General features: G+C 49.1%; 1 protein-coding gene across 4 annotated transcripts in view; it reads right to left on the minus strand.

Moving 5' to 3' along the window:
- The window catches only part of TBCD (tubulin folding cofactor D), a 142,975-nt gene that overhangs the window by 25,112 nt on the left and 101,662 nt on the right, over positions 1-16,201 (minus strand). For all 4 annotated transcript variants that reach the window (XM_081576861.1, XM_081576862.1, XM_081576859.1 and 1 more), the window contains exons 18-23: positions 14,833-14,913; positions 11,173-11,246; positions 9,551-9,668; positions 8,867-8,927; positions 7,218-7,240; positions 1,802-1,833 (exon numbers count right to left, since the gene is read on the minus strand). In XM_081576861.1, the coding sequence (XP_081432987.1) occupies positions 1,802-1,833; positions 7,218-7,240; positions 8,867-8,927; positions 9,551-9,668; positions 11,173-11,246; positions 14,833-14,913 (389 nt within the window). The remainder of the gene's footprint in view (positions 1-1,801; positions 1,834-7,217; positions 7,241-8,866; positions 8,928-9,550; positions 9,669-11,172; positions 11,247-14,832; positions 14,914-16,201) is intronic.

Raw genomic sequence — 16,201 nt, forward strand, 5'->3', positions numbered from 1 at the left:
CTGGGCACGCTGTACATCTGCCGTGCTTCAGCAGGGGTGCCCGTCACTGCCCCCCAGGGACCAGTGACAGGCGGTGGCTGTCCTCTGAAATGCTGCCAGGCCAGCGAGGAAGCCAGCTCTGCAGTCTCTGTGAGTGCGGAAGGCTCCAGAGAGTGACACCACCCTGCCTCCTCAAGCTCCTGAATCCCACCGTCCTGAGCACAAACGTGACCGGCCAGCACGGGGGGCCTGAGGAGGGATGTCCCGGTAGAGTCAGGACGCGCACAGGCCCACCCCCGCGGCTCCAGCCACCAAGCTGCTTTTCTTCTCGAACAACATAACTGACCGCGGGAGAACCCACACTCTTTAGTAGACGGGCGACATCCCACACTATGGTTATGAAACTGTTAATCCAATATTTCCTGTTGGGCTCAGCTCTCCTTCCAGTTTTTGTCATGTCAGACGAGGTGGCCACACACATCCTGTCAGCACACAGACTGCCTGTCTGTCTAGGAGGCTGCCTGTCACCCCTACACGTTTTTGGGGTGCAGAGTCCTAGGAGTGGCCCTGCAGGGCAGAAGACTGCATATTTTTAATCCTTAGAGACACTGACCTTGGCAACCTGAAAATGCTGTAACAACATACACTCCAGAGCAGGCACTCCATCGGCAGAGGCTCACCCAGCTCTGACGTAGCCCATACGATCGAGGAGTCGCATCCTCCTCATGGAGCTAACCAGCATCTCCTCAGCAACCAGGTTGAGGCTGAAAACTTCCTGGGTAGGAAGTTTTTTAGAGACCAATGTGATCCTCTAATTTCTCCTAAAATTTCTTTGAAGTTTTAAAAAATGTATCTTTTATACTTAAGCTTAATCAGAAATTAATCAGTTAAGTAACTGTTAATTAGAAATTTAGTTCTGTGTATGTGTGCAGTGGGGACACAATTTTGTTTTCTTCCACGTGGCTCCTTGGGACATCATCAACCACTCTATCAACTGCCCTCTTCAGCGAGGTTGGAAACACATACCTTCTTTGTCACACGTGAAAGCCCACATACGTTTGAAACTTCTTATGATTCTCCTTTCTGTTTTACCAATCTACTCAGCTGCTCCTAAGAAATGCCATTCTGCTTTGAACAGAGCAGTTCTAAGGACTGGAGAAACTGACACTCCCCCACCCCCCAGCACTAGCCCGCCCCTCCCCGGGGTGAGGGGCTCTCCTGTACCCAAGCCCAGCATGGAGCCAGGACCAATCTGGTGCCTGATAAACACTGAGTCCTGGGTTTTCTGGTAGGTTTAGCTGGAAAAGCTTCAGGAAATCCAGATATTTACATGTTGGCAACTTATGAGTTCCCTGCAAACATTTAAACATAACCTTTAAAAACTGTTCCTTGCTCTACATTTACAGATCATATTGAAGAGGGAAAGATGGCAACGTTCGCATTCCTAACTTTATCACCCCTTCATGGTAGACGCATCTTACCTCTACTCATCCATCCCACCCCAGAAGCTGCCAGCCCCGTGGCTACTAAAATGTATCAAAACTCACAGAAGCTGAAAATTAAGAGCCTAGAGTGAACACACACAGGAGAAGCAGTGGGCTGAGCGGGCAGCCTTGGAGTTACAACGTGCAGGCCAGGGGCACCGCCACGGTAATTCTGACCAGAAAACGGCCCGGCCATTTGTCACTGCAAAGGAACCCATCAGGGAACTTTACAGGGTTGAAAACAAGTAAATAAATACCCTTAGGACTTTTGTCTTCCCTTAGTGGCGGGAAGAAAGGACCCTGACCCACAACCTGCAGCCTCTGTTGCTCAGACCTACCTGCTTGTCTCATGAGTTCTCCTCCCAGACCCCTGAAAATTAATGAAAACCAAGTTAAAACGCTTGTTATACAAAACAACATAAATATCTTCACCAAGTAACAGATGTAACTTCAGGCTCCAAAAAGTATTACGATGTTAATTCGTTGTTGGCCATGTGAACTACTTTTTATGAAAACACATGCTGTGACTGCTTATGAGATGATTTTCAGTTTTCATTGGAGACTCTAATCCCTGGTATGAATCATATCACAGAATCACATGTAACAAATTCCAAACACTGTTCAACTCTTACTTTGTAAAAACTACAGGAACTTAAGGCACCAGGAAGATATCACCACCCAGCAGGACCGGGAAGAGGTGCTGCCCGCCTGGACCCCGACTGACGTGGGACGCTGACAACAGGGAACTGGCGGACATGAGTTCAAGAAACACTCCGGTAGAAGGTAGGAAAGCTACGAGACCATGGCTTCTGGCCCAGGCAGAGGAACAGGATTCGAGTCTGCCCTCCTGCCTCAAACAAGCGGAAAACTGGACGAAAATTCAGAGGCTGGCAAACAGAGGTTGTGAGAGGAGGAAAGGAGCAGCCAGGCCCAGGGCCCAGCAGGGAAGCCCCCGCAGATGGAAGGTGGGGAGGCCAAGGCGGCCGGAGTCTGAGGGGCTGCGGAGCAGCACACACCCAGCTCTGACCCTGGGCTGCATGTTCGAGAAGAAACCACCTGAGCCTGAAAGAAGAAAAACACTCATAAGGAGAAGGCGGGGCACTTGTGGGAATCCATACAGGCGGGGAGGAGCCCCCCTCATCAGAGCACTGGCCTCCTCAGGCACGAGGCACCAGGAGACCCCTCAGAAGGACCACCTGAGTGGTCGGCCCCCTTGTTTCAGCCCTACCAAGCCTCCAGAGCTGGCTGTGAAAGGATCCAAGTGAGCCCACCAACCGAACACCACCGGACGGCAGCAACCGGCGCCCAGCGACAAACACACCCCAGAGCCCAGCTCCCCGAGAATTCAGGCGAACACGCACGATGCCAAGAAAACAACCCACAAAGACCCAGCAGCCCCAAGAGGGCGGGATACACACGCAGGGTCATCAGAACAGCTCTCAGCTCAGCTCACGCACGTGTCCCAGGAGGGGAGGAGAGAGACAGAGTCACAGCAAGACACGAACAGGACACCTCAAGAAATAAAACACACAGATCTGAAAAGAAAAGCTGCACCAAATGCAATCAGTGATGATGGGAGCAGAAACCAAAGTAATAAAAACGAAGAGGTTTCAAGAGACCTTGCTCAAAGACAAGTGAATCACGTAAAAATGACACAGGAGTCCATTTAAATAGCCTCCAGTGGGCCAAGTATGGGGCAGTTTAAGCCACAGAAGGAATAACAAGGATGTTACTGAATTACAATATGGTGTGTGTATGTGGTAGGGGTGGGGGCTTGAGTCTATAGTGATACATTAGAAAGACAAACAGCAGGGTGGGAGTGGGGAAGGACGCTGTTCTTTCCAGACAAGTCCCAGAAAACGCACGTGGAAAGAACGAGGGAATCAGCCAGGCACCCACTGGCAGGCTGCAGGGTAATGGCTGACTCAGGCAAGGCAGGTGCTGGAAATCAGGATCCGTGGGTCTCGAAACCACCCCTCAGGCCTGTCCCTAGCTGCAAGGGGGTGCATCCCTCTCACCGGCACGTCTGACCTTCTGGAGGTTGCCCCTAAACCCAGGGGTCAACTCAGTGTCTCCACCAGGGGGCAAACACACTGACTTCACAGGCAACACAAGGGTCCGCACCGGCCGTACCAGCCACGCCATGGGCAAGCCAGATCCAGTCATGCAGGGAACAACCCAGCAAACCCGGAGTGTGTAATGTCACACGACACACCTGGCCCGAAGGGAGGCTGTATCATGAAAAACAAAAAGGCAGCCAACTGAATAACAACAAACACAGCGCAAAAACTTGAGCAGGTCCTAGTTCAAGGGGGAAGGCAGGCTACGGAGAGCATTTAAAGACCACCTGAAGGTCACAGAGGTCACGGGGAGCCTCCTGGGTGTGGTGCAGATGCCGACTATATGTGGTCACACAGGAGAAGTCCCTGCTCCTCCCTGATGCTTTCTCAAGTTTAAAGAGGAAGCAACAGGCCCACAACTTAGTAAAGAAAACAAATAATACACATATACAGAGAGAAGGAAAACAAGTGGTCAAAATGTTATCAATAAGTGACTGAGGTGGGGGAAGGGTGAACAGGTATTCACTGCACGACTCTTTTAATTTTATTTAGACCCCAAAGTCAAGATAAAATGTTCAAGGTTAGGGAAAATCAGTCCTGGCTATGTCCTCCCCCAGGAAGACTTATGAGCACAGTCCGCCCAAGAGAACGCAGTTCCCAGTGTCGTTCAGATCACTGAGAAAGCAAGGGGGGCCCCAAAGAGACCAGGGGGACCCAACACCCCCAAGGCCTCAAGGCCATGGCTCCCAGGACAGCAGGCGGCCTCCCAAGGGCCGACTTCTTCACTCACAGAGGGGCAGGAGCACACCTGCCAGGGGATTAGAACAGAGGGCCGGTGCAAACCCCACATGCAACTCGCATTTCCCTCCAAGATCAAGTTCCAGCTCCCTCGACCACATGGCCTGCCGTTTCCATTTCCCCACAGTTCACATTTCTTTAAGACTTTCCGTCCTGCAAAGGATGGCCTGACACCAATCCTGCAGGAGGGCCGGCGACACGGCCATCACAAGCAGTGAGGCCCCCACGCACTCAAGTGTCGGAGGAAATTCAACGAGGGCTCCCCAGAGAGCTCCAGGCCCGCTGATGGGAAATGCTTGCCAGGTCTCAGAGCCTGAGCGGTCCCAGTCAGGAGCACCACGCAGCCTGGCCCGGAGTTCTCACCCTCCCGCCCCTCCCCAACAGGGATTCTCCTTCCAACCTGCCGGACACAGCGAGTGCTCAGAGCTCCCACTGCACGCGGCGGTCCTCCCAGCACAAGCCCCCCACAGCCAGCCAGCACTGACCACCCCTGGGTGTCACGGGGCTGCCCTGTCAGTTTGTCAGAACCTGCGAGGTGCTCCAGTCCTGTGTCCTTTGCCAATGTAAGAGGGATCTGCAGGTCACGTGGGACCCAAGGCTCTAGCACCAGACTGACCTAAGGGGTCCCTTCTAGGAGAGAGGATTTACTTCCATAGGCGAGGCTGCTTTCCTGGAGGTCAGGGCCAAGAAGGAAGGGTCTGGAGCTTTGTCCCAGCTATGGAGGTCACCTCTGAGCCCTGAGAAGGCTCTGCCAGAGAGGATCCTCCATTTACTTGGGCCGGGGGGCCCTGTGGGAGGTCTACGCTGGTAGTGCCATCTGTGGTGGGGCCTCACATCACAGAGAATCAGCTCAACCCAATGGAAACCCTGGATACCAAGGCTGGCAGGGGGGTCTCCCTGGGTGACAATAGCTGTGTGTGTCACGAGTAGCCATTAGGAGGATTCAGTGTGACTCCACGGGGACGGGACCCAGCCAGGAAGCTGTGCCTGGTCTACCATGGGCTCTGTCCTCTGGGCCTTTTCTGCTGCTGACTTTAACGAACACCCTTTTGCAGCACTAAGCCACAAGCACAGCATCAAGAGCTCGGCTGGTAAAGAATCCTCCTGCAGTGTGGGAGCCCTGGGTTCGATCCCTGGGCTGGGAAGATCCCCTGGAGAAGGAGTAGGCTACCCACTCCAGTATTCTCGGGCTTCCCTTGTGGCTCAGCTGGTAAAGAATCCGCCTGCAATGTGGGAGCCCTGGGTTCGATCCCTGGGTTGGGAAGATCCCCTGGAGAAGGGAAAGGCTACCCACTCCAGTATTCTGGCCTGCAGAATGCCATGGACTGACTGTATAGTCCACGGGGCGCAAAGAGTCAGACATGACTGAGTGACTTTCACTTTCTTTATTCACAGCATCAAGAGCTCTGCTGAGTGCTGAGTCCTGCCAGCCAGTCCCTGAGCCTGCGAGCGGTCTCGGGGATCCTCAAACTCACAATAAGGAAACAGTCAAAGGAAATAGTGGGGCTAAGCTGGATCTCACAGATCAGGACTGGACACTCAGATTCAACCCCCACAGTCTGGTCTTGTGGGGCACATGCCCTCCCTTCTGTGGGCCCTGCCAAGGCCTCTGGCCGAGACCTGTGTGGGAGTCATACCTGGGGAACAAACACTGCTGAGGCACCAGGCCCGTCCCACCCAGAGCCCTTGCCACACCAGAGGCCACGTGCATCATCTCCCTACACTGGCCTCATGGAAGGGGCTTATTCTCTATTTACTTCTGAGCTTTATCACTAGAAAAGAACACTTAAAGTCAATGAGCAGACGAACGTTTGGAATTTGTAAGATGCTAACGATATCATCAGAAGCCTTCAGCTCCAAAGAAAGCCACACACAACAAAAGCACACTGGCCCTAGTGGCCAGTGGTTCACTCCTCAGCTCACGCGGCAGGCAGCTCACTCCCTGCTCGTCCATGGTTAGTCCAGCGGAGTTCAGGCCACTTCATCAGGAACAAGTGAACACGTTTTCATGTATGAGGAAATGAGTAGTTCCTTTCTTTCTATTAAAACAGATGAAAAGCAGGCAGGCAGCATTGGTGGAACAGCCAAGAGCGCCCAAGGGAACTCCCTCCAGGCCTCCACCCAAGAAGCAGGAACCGGGAGGCAGAGCCACACCCACAGGTCCAGGTCTACACCAGGCTCCACCCACCCAGCAGGGGAATCGCTCAGCAGAGTTTATCACCTGCAGGATGCCTCTAAGGGAAGGACCACTAAACAGGAAACAGACACCACCAAAGAGCCCAGGAACCTCCTCCCGTCTTCACACTGACCACAGAGGGTCCTGACACAGGTATTCACCCAAGAAAAACAGAAACACACGTCCACACCAAGACTCATATGCCAATATTCACAGAAGTTTTATCCTCAAAAGCTGGAAGATGCCCATCACCTAGCAAGAAGATACCAGGCACACAGGTCACTGACCACCAATAGCTCTGAGAGAGAACACACTGTTGTATACCAACCACACAGTGAATCTCAAAAACAGCACTCTCGGTGAGAAAGACCAGATCCCAAGACTGCACAGTATAGTTCTATCCACGTGACATTCAGAGGGCAGACCACAGCCACCACGGCAGAGGGGACCTGCTGCAAAGCGCAGAAGGCAGATCCAGGCGGTGCAGCCGCTGCGGGTGGTCTTTCCACAGCCACAAGCCTGTCAGACTCCACAGTCAAATGATGAAGCTTCTCGACATGTTGTCTGTGAAGCTCAGCACCCAACCACGCCTTTCACGGCTCTTCACTGGCTCAAATACGACACACAGATGACTCAGCAAGGACCACTCAGGAGGTGCCCATGACTAGGGGCCCAATGTTTTCTTCACAAAACATAAAACTTCAGGTATATAAATCTTACCTGTATAACTGACGATCGTAAAGCTAAAAATAAAGAATTGAAAATTAGTCATCTGAATTACTAGGATTTAAAAATGTAACACAGCAGGCATATAACATCAACGGGCATCAGAAGGAGAACAGAGAGACAAGCACAGGTGGGTGTTTCCCAGGAGGGGCTGACGGAGCCCACCCCACTCTCCAGGAGCACCTCGCTAACAAGCCCCTCCCTCGCTAAGACCCTTCTGCACAACCGCACTTGATGTTCAGGACAGCCCAGAGTCCTTCTTCCCTTGCCTGGCAGGGAAGCCAAGGGTCAGAGCGGGGAGGAAGAGAATCACCACCAGTGACAGCGGGGAAGGGAGGAGGCCTGGATACTGGACATGCCCCCTGACAGCCCCCCAGGCAGAAGATTAACCCTGACGGCCCTTCTCCTGGCAAGGAACTCAGAGAAGCACCTCAGCATCACCACCAACTACCGTCCCTGCCCCACTCACGTGAAAGCTTATGCTGTGCCAAAAACTCCACCCAACTCTCCAAACACAGTCTTCAGTTCTCACAGAAACTCAAGCAAGTAGGTTCCGCTATTATCCAGGCTCTACAGAAAAAGGAAGCCGAGGACGGGGGTGGGCCCCACACTGAAGCTTCTACAGCCCCACATGGCGTCAGCCTGGCTCCACAGTGTCAGGTGAGCACCAGACGCCACTCTACAGGTGAGAAACGAGGGCTTCCCTGGTTAAGAATCCACGTGGCAATGCAAGGGACGTGAGTTAAATCCCTGGTCGGGGAAGATCACCCATGCGGCAGAGTAACTGAGCCCATGCACCACAACTACTGAGACCAAGCGCTAGAGCCCGAGCGCCCTGGAGCCCACACTCCGCAACAAGAGAAGCCATCACAATGAGAAGCTCGAGCACCGCAATGAAGAGTAGCTCCCGCTCACCGGAATGAGAGAAAGCCCGCGTGCAGCAACGACGACCCACCACAGCCAAAAAATATAAATAAATAAATCTTTAAAGGTGAGAAATGCACCTCAACAGATGAAATGACTTTGCTAAAATGGAAATGAAAGCTAACAGCACCAAAAGGATGAGGGAAGGACGTCAAAATGGTCAAATATCACATAAAGAAAAATCTTAGAACTCAACCCAGAACAATAAATGGTAAAGCCATTTAACACTCAAGAGTGACTTTCATGTTATCCTATAACATTAAGACCCACAGCTCGTACTTCACCAATTTTGAATCACAAAAGCCTTTGAGCATCTCAAAACCCAGAAAAACACACACACCTCCTCCCTAGAGAACTGCATCCACAAACTCTGGGTGTGACTGCAGACAAGGAGCTCCCCCCCGTGGAGGTGAAGCTGGGGGTGCAAGGCCTCTGTGTGCCACCACCCGCCCACCATCCCGCGAGGACGCCCCGAGCGAGGAGGGCGGCCAGGCAGTGCAGCAGGACCGGACGAGCGGTGGGCACGCTCTGCCACGTCCAGCAGGGGACACTCAGCCACACAGGAGAGCCTGAGCTCACCCCAAGGGTTTGTGCCCAGAGCCCCAGGACAGACTCCAGGCTGCACTTGGAGCTGAGGAGCGGGAAGGGCGTGGGGGCAGGGACGCCCCCAGGCACCGGGAGACCTAGGAGAGGGGCGGCCCGGGCGGCTGCACACTGACCTGCTGGTGGATCTGCTTCAGGCCATGCATGGCCTTCTCATCCAGGAAGTCTGAGACAGGCCTGCAGGAATTCAAACACAACATGTGAGGACCATGGTTTTGAGTCTGGGCTGGGGGGCTTGAAATTCCCAGGACCCCTGGGGAGAGAATTAGGGTCAACTCAGATCTGCTATCATTGTGCCCCCAGGGAACCACCTCGAGGGACAGGAATCAATTTTATATAATACAGTATTCCTCAAGGTGGAGTCCAGGAACCACGGCACAGACATCACAGTATGTGGTGGGCTATGTCTTTGAGGAAAAGTCAGTCAGAAAGTAAGAAGATGGAGCAGCTGCTTCACAAAACATTCTCGACGTTCAGACATTCTCAGCCACCCCACACTGCATCTGTTGTTATTTATACCAACATGCGCCAACAGAAAGAGGCCCCGGGTTGAAACTTTTATATCCTCCGGTATTTTAAATTATTCAAAGTGATAAAGGAACAAATAAAACTGAATACACAGGCTACTCCACACCAACTCTGGAAAACATGTCTTTGCTTTACAATCTGTTTTAAATCTCAGAAAGAACGAGGTGACAAGAGAAGCCCAGAGAGGTGGGATCCCCTAGAGAGGACAGGGAACCACGGACAGATGTTGCCGGCACGGAGCACACCACAGGTCCAGGCGAAGGGGCTCCTACCTGCCCTGCTGCGTGGCCAGCGTGTGCAGGCTGCGGGCGACCTCTGCGCAGGCGAGCACGGCCCCGTGCCGAGTGTGCAGGTCTGGACTCTGTGTCATCAACAGCAGACGCGGGAACACTGCCAAGGACACAGTGGGAGATGCACACGGGGTGACTGTCAGACACACGGGTGCAGGATCCAGGGGAGCAATGCACCTGCTCAGTTCTATCATTATCCCACAATCAGGGCGAAACTAAGGCCTCCAATACGCCGAACTCCATCAGCAGACACATGAACAGGGAGGGCGAATGTGACTTAAGAGGATACTTGTCCCAAACAGCACACATCTCTGGGGCCCCAGACACAGGGTGCTGACCCAGGGTGAGGACAGACAGCAGGGAAGAAGGAAAACAGACTGTTTTCCAGGTCTTTCCGATTGTTCAGGGACCCCTCAGGGCTCTGCTTGGGGGGCAGGGAGGACAGAGGCCGGGCTGTAGGACCCTACAACCAACACACGTTGGCTCAGCCAGGAGTTCCCTCTATGCTGCTCAGAGCAGAGGAAGCCTCGGAGCCTGTGCTCTGGGGACAGAAAGCAGAATCAGAGTCCTTGCAGCCTGGCCGGGACTACAGGTGAGAAGTCACAATCACAGTGGCTCTGTCCCTCCAACCAGGGAAACCACAGTCACAGCCACGCAGAGGCCAGGAAGCCAACAGCATCCTTGCTGGGAGGGGGCCCTCACAGGCGCTCAGATGTGGCAGCTGGTAGTGGTCAGTGTTTAACAATCGGAGAAATCCCTTATTCTAGAGCAGTCAGCACCCCTGGACTGGTAAGAAAGAGTCCCCTTCATTCAGGCAGCAGGACTATCATCAAAGGAAAGTAACCACCAGGTGAGATTCCTGACATGAAGTTTAATTAAGAGACCACGAAGCTGAAAAGGCCTTCAGGACCTTCACATGCCCCAAGTCTTCATGTAAAATCCTAGAGTGTCTGAGTAAAATCAGCAACTCCAACTGAAGAACTGTAATCCAACAACAGTTACTTCTCTAATAAACGTCAGTGGGAATAAGTACAATTCGAAGAAACCTATGTATTGTTTCCTGAATTGAAATCAGATGCCTACTGATTCCAAACAGAAAAGACATGATGAAACAAATACAGGGTCTTTTCTTAACGATAAGGGAATGTCATTAACTCAGACTGGCTGTCTTGTTCCTGAGTAAGATGCACTCAGGCCCAGCCCAGGAAGTCAGCAAGTCCCCCGCAGCCCCAGGGAGGCAGCTCACTGTTTCGTATGTTACATTATGAGCTGCCTCATTTGTTGTTTTCAGGTTCGTCCTGAAACACACACAGTGCACAGCAGATCCATCCATTCTGGCTGGGATGGCAGAGGCATGAACCCCGGAGCTTCCGGGCACACGCACACCTCAGTGCTCACAGCACCTGCGCTCCCAGAGGCTGGGGCACCTGGTTTGTGTTCTGTTCCCAATAAAGCACAGACCAGTACTTCACACCCTTCCCAGCAAGAGAGAAACCCTCAGATCTTAAAATCAGCGAGGGAGCCTCTGGGGCTTTCTGTTGTGTATGTGCGTGTCTGTGGTGCACACGCATGTGCACATGTGCATGCACGTAGGGAGCACCTACCGTCGCGGGCGGTGTGCTCGGGCGCTCGCTGCGCCAGGTTCTGCAGCGCCTTGGCGGACAGCTCCCTGATGGTCCTGGGCCAGGACAGAGAACACTGTTAGTCCTGCAGGCTGAGGAGTCTGGCTTTTACTCAGAGAGGACAGTGTGCAGGAGCTGTCGCCTGGACACTTAGTCAAACACTATGAGAACAAATACAAATAAACTAGCAAATAAGAACCTCTGTTCGTAAATGAGGCAGAGAGCTTTCACCAAGAGGCGGCACTACACGCAAGCCCGTGTCAGGACAAAGCTGCCATCTGCATGGCGCTGGATGGCCAAGTGGGTCTAACCTCCTGCACGCCGAGGGACGCAGAGGACAGGAGTACTGGGAGCCTGGGAAACACCACTGGGAAGATCATAGGCTGAATGAGGGAAGTTCCAGTGGCTCAAGCTTATAAACAGGAGGTGCAATTCACATCAGTGCAAATATTTCCAATCAAGGCACAGTTGGTACATTCTCAACACATAGAACAGAAGGACGACCCAAGGACTAGTTAATAAAACTGAGCCTGGCAGGGGCCAGAAGGACTCTGATCAAACCCAGAGGGTCATTTGTGAGACGGATGCCCGCCTCCACGCACGCTCTCCAGCCCCATCCCAGCAGTGATCTTCCCAATTAGTGCACTTTGAAGATAAGCTTTCTGTATTTAAAAACAATATTATTTATCATCTAAATGTCAGACCTCATATATAAAACTCTTAGAAAAAAACATAAGGGGAAAGCTTCATGACATTATATTTGGCAATGTTTTTCTTGCCAAATCTAAACTTTTTTAGATCTTTTTCTGAAATGTTTTTCAACACCAAAAGCACAGGCTAAGGAAAAACTATATACACTGATAACAGATAAATTGATAATAGTTAAACTGGACTATGTTACAATCCAAAACTTCCGAGTATCAAAGGATAAAATCAACAGAGAGAAAAGGCAACTTCCAGAATGGGAGAAAATATTTCCAAATCATGTATCTGATAAGGGACTAACATCCAGAATATATAAAGAACTCTTAAACCCAACAACACCACGAAGTAACCCATAAAGATCAACACTTTAGAAAAAAGCAGAAGGTAACAAGTACTGGTGAGGATTTGCACAAACTGAAATCCTTGTGCATTGGTATTGGGAATGTTAAATGGTACAACCATTATGAAAAACTATGGATCCCACTTCTGGGTATATACCCCCAAAACAGAGAGCAGGGTCTCGAAGAGATATTTATGCATCCATATTCATAGCAGCATTACTCACAAGAGCTGAAATGTGGAAGCAACCCAAGGATGATGGATAAAGAAAATGTGGCATGTATATAGAATGAACTACCGCTTGGTCTTAAAAAGGAAGGAAATTTTGACACACTCGACAGCACGGATGAACCCTGGAGGACATTATGTTGAGTGAAGTCTGTCAGTCACCAAAGGACAAATCCTGCAGGATTCCACATGAGATTCCTAGAAGATTCAGATCCATAGAGACAAACAGGGTTGCCAGGGAGAGGCGAAGTCAGTGATTAATGGGTATGGAGTTTCAGTTCTGCAAGATGAAAAGGTTCTGGAGATTGGTTGTACAGAAAGGGGAATGTACTTAACTGAACACTAAAAATGATTAAGACGTTAAGATAAAGATTAACTGCATCTTACCACAGTCAAAATTTTTAATTATGTTTATCTTGATACATAAATTATTTGGGGTATGTCCAAGTATCAGAAAATGTTTATTTTTTTTAATTGAAGCACAGATGATTTACAATGTTGTGTTGATTTCTGCTATATAGCAAAGTGACTCGGTTATACATATTCTTTTTCATATTCTTTTCCATCATGGTTTATCAGGATATTAAATATAGTTGCCTGTGCTACACAGACATTGCTGTTTATCAAAAAATGTTTAAAAAGAAACCCAAAACATTGGATACTACCTTTCAAAAGTATATACTATTAGAAGTATAACAGAATACCTACACTAGTGAAGGTATATTTACACCACTAAAGAATTCTGTAAGGCTCCCCATTTTGCACAAGCATGTATTTACAGGAAATTGAAGAGACCCCGTTTATGAACTTTTAGCTCATATTTCTTTATGGATATAATCTAGGCCAAAAACAGAGAAAAGCAGAAGTATCTCCACCTCTGAAGAATCATTTAAAAATTAGGCCTAGTCTTGTTCCATGAATCCTAACATTTGAAAAAAAGACCAGGTATTATCACGAGGACCTTCAAATCTGACTGCCATTTCCCCTTCCATTCATGAATCCTGGAAATTTCAGGTTTTAGAGCTTATACTAAAAAAGAATACTTCCACAAAGAATGTTTTAAATAAAACTAACAATTTAAAAAATGAGGAAAAAACAGAAACCACATAGTAAAATGACAAGTGTAAATTAAACGACATGGATAACCACATCAGATGCGAGAAGACTAAAGCCTTCAAATAAAAGGCATTGGTCGCCAGGCTGGATATAAAGGAGGGACCATCTGCCATCCCCCTACAGACAGACAGGGGTGCAAGCTGACAGGGGCTGTGACAGGCCTCTTTTTGTAAGGCCCCAAGCTTAGAATGTTTTCACATTTTTAAAGGATTTTATAAAGGGAAAAAAAACAATAAAATACATGGGACAATGACCTAAAATATTACTCTCTGGCCCTTACAAGAAAAAGCTTGCCAACCCTTAAGCTATACTAATATCAAATTACACTTTAAATAAGAAATCTAACATGAAACAAAAAGAGACATTTCATAACAATAAAGGGTCAATACATTTGAAGGATACAAAAAAAAGTCAGAAATGTATATGCACCTAACCAGAGGGTCTCACCCAAAATACATGAAGGAAAAAAGACAGAATTGAAAGAAGAAACAAACATTTCAACCACAGCTGGAGATTTCAATAGCTAAAAAGTTTAGTCTAACACTATGGGTGACATAGTTGCAATTTTGGTTTTAAATGTCCTATTGACTACAAGCAGCAAACACTATAAACTGGGATTCCAGATGTAGAACCTGAAGAAGCTACTTACACACACAGGTGTCTGTGTCCCTCAGACCTCATCAGCCTGAGCGCCGACAGCTACACAGAGCGCTTTCCAAGAGAAAATGAGCCGTTTTCCCAGAGGTGCTGACAGCAGCACTGATAACCCGCTGTGGGTCACACAGTGGCCCTCCCGACTGGACGGACACGTTTAACTGCTGGGAAATGTGAAGACACCTTGAAACTGCTCCGTAATCAGGAAAAAGGAAAGGCCTGCCTGGCTCCAGAAAGGACAGAGAAGACGGCTAAGCAGCCAAATGGAGCAGACACAAGGAGGGAGGCCGTGGTCATAGAGGGGTGAGTGGATCCCACAGCCCAAATTCCCTACCCTCATGACATGGGAATGTTTACACACCCAGCAGACGTCACTGAAGTCTCCAGAAGTGAAGCTGAAGGCAGACCATTAACCAACACATCAGGTGTGAAGAGTGGAACGTACATTACTTCTCAAGAGTTATTTTAAAAATACGAAATCTATAATCAAAAAACATACTCAAGGCTTATGAGCTCAATTTAATCTCTCCCTTGGGAAATAATGAGAATTCTTATTTGACAGATAAATTAATTAGGCAAACACAAAAACACAAAACCTACCCATCCCAATGGTTGATCTTCATGGTAACCAGGTGTTCTATCATTGGTTCTGTGTACTCAGGAAAGCCGGCAATAAACATGCTGGAAAAAACAACATTCAGAGACGGTGAGAATGTGCAGGAACAGGAACTCACACGTTGCTTCTGACAACATAAAGCAATATAACCACTTTCAAAAACTGTTTGGCAGTTTCCTATAAATATACAGAAGTCCCCTTTTAAGTATTTATCTAAAAGAAATGAAGATATAGAGCCACAAAAAGACTTCTAAATAAATCAAGACTTCAAGCAGCTTCATTCATCAGAGCCCAAAAGACAAAGCCACCTAAATGTCAACCTGTAACAGGAAGACTAACAGACAAACTGCAGAACAGTGGCAGACTCAAGACAGCTCAGCAATAAAGAGCAACAAGCTACCAACACACGCATAGGAAGTGTGCCTCTCTGAAACCACCGTGCTGAGAGAAAGAAGCCAGGTCCAAGAATCCGTTCTTTCTGATTCCACTCGTGTGACATTCTACAAAAGGCATCAGTGAGCTACGGTGACGGGCAGAGCAGCGCCTGGGGCCAAAGAGCTGAGCTCTCCACATCTCAGTAGCAGTGCTGGTCACCCAGGTGCGCAGGCTGCCAGCACTCACTGAACTGTACGCTTCATGTGAGGACAGCTGATGAAGTGTAATTATGCCTTAAAAATAAAAGTTACATCTGAAAATACCACAGGAGAACTTCTAAAAATAATTTCCAAGTGGGACACGCCTTTCTAATTATGACTCAAAACCCAGAAGCCAAAAAAGAAGAAATTGGTACATTCAAAATACTCAACCAAAGGAGAAAAATGCTGCCAGGAAAAAACACACCATAAAACAAAAAAATATCTGCAAATGCTATCACAAACAAGAGACTTCTGTAACATGGAGTATTTCCAAATCAATAATATCATCACCTAGGAGAAAAATCACCAAAGTTTACAGAAAAGACACAGCTCAAACCTTCAGCCTCATTCAATGGGAAACAGAAAGAAAAGTTTTGTCCAAAGTTTTTGGCAAACTGCCAAAATCAGGGTTTTACAGCTGCTGCTGGAAGGATCTAGAAGCACCCAGAAACACTGCTGGGGACAGCATCTTGGCACAGCCTCTAGAGACAGCAAGTGGCATTGCCCAGGAAATTGAAAACGAATACCCTTCGGTTCAGCAGTTCCACGTCTGTTAATTCACTCAGATATAACCACACAGGTGAGAATATACACAAGAATATTCACTCCGTATCGTTCATAACAGCAAAAGACTGGACAGAAGCCAATGGCCAAGAGGGGGAGATCTACAGGTCACATTCCACATAAAGATATGGGGGACGTCACAGGCAGCAAACAG

The sequence above is a fragment of the Giraffa tippelskirchi genome, chromosome 3, assembly GCF_054371585.1.
Source record: "Giraffa tippelskirchi isolate mGirTip1 chromosome 3, T2T-mGirTip1v1.2.pri, whole genome shotgun sequence".
NCBI classification, from domain to species: Eukaryota; Metazoa; Chordata; class Mammalia; order Artiodactyla; family Giraffidae; genus Giraffa; species Giraffa tippelskirchi.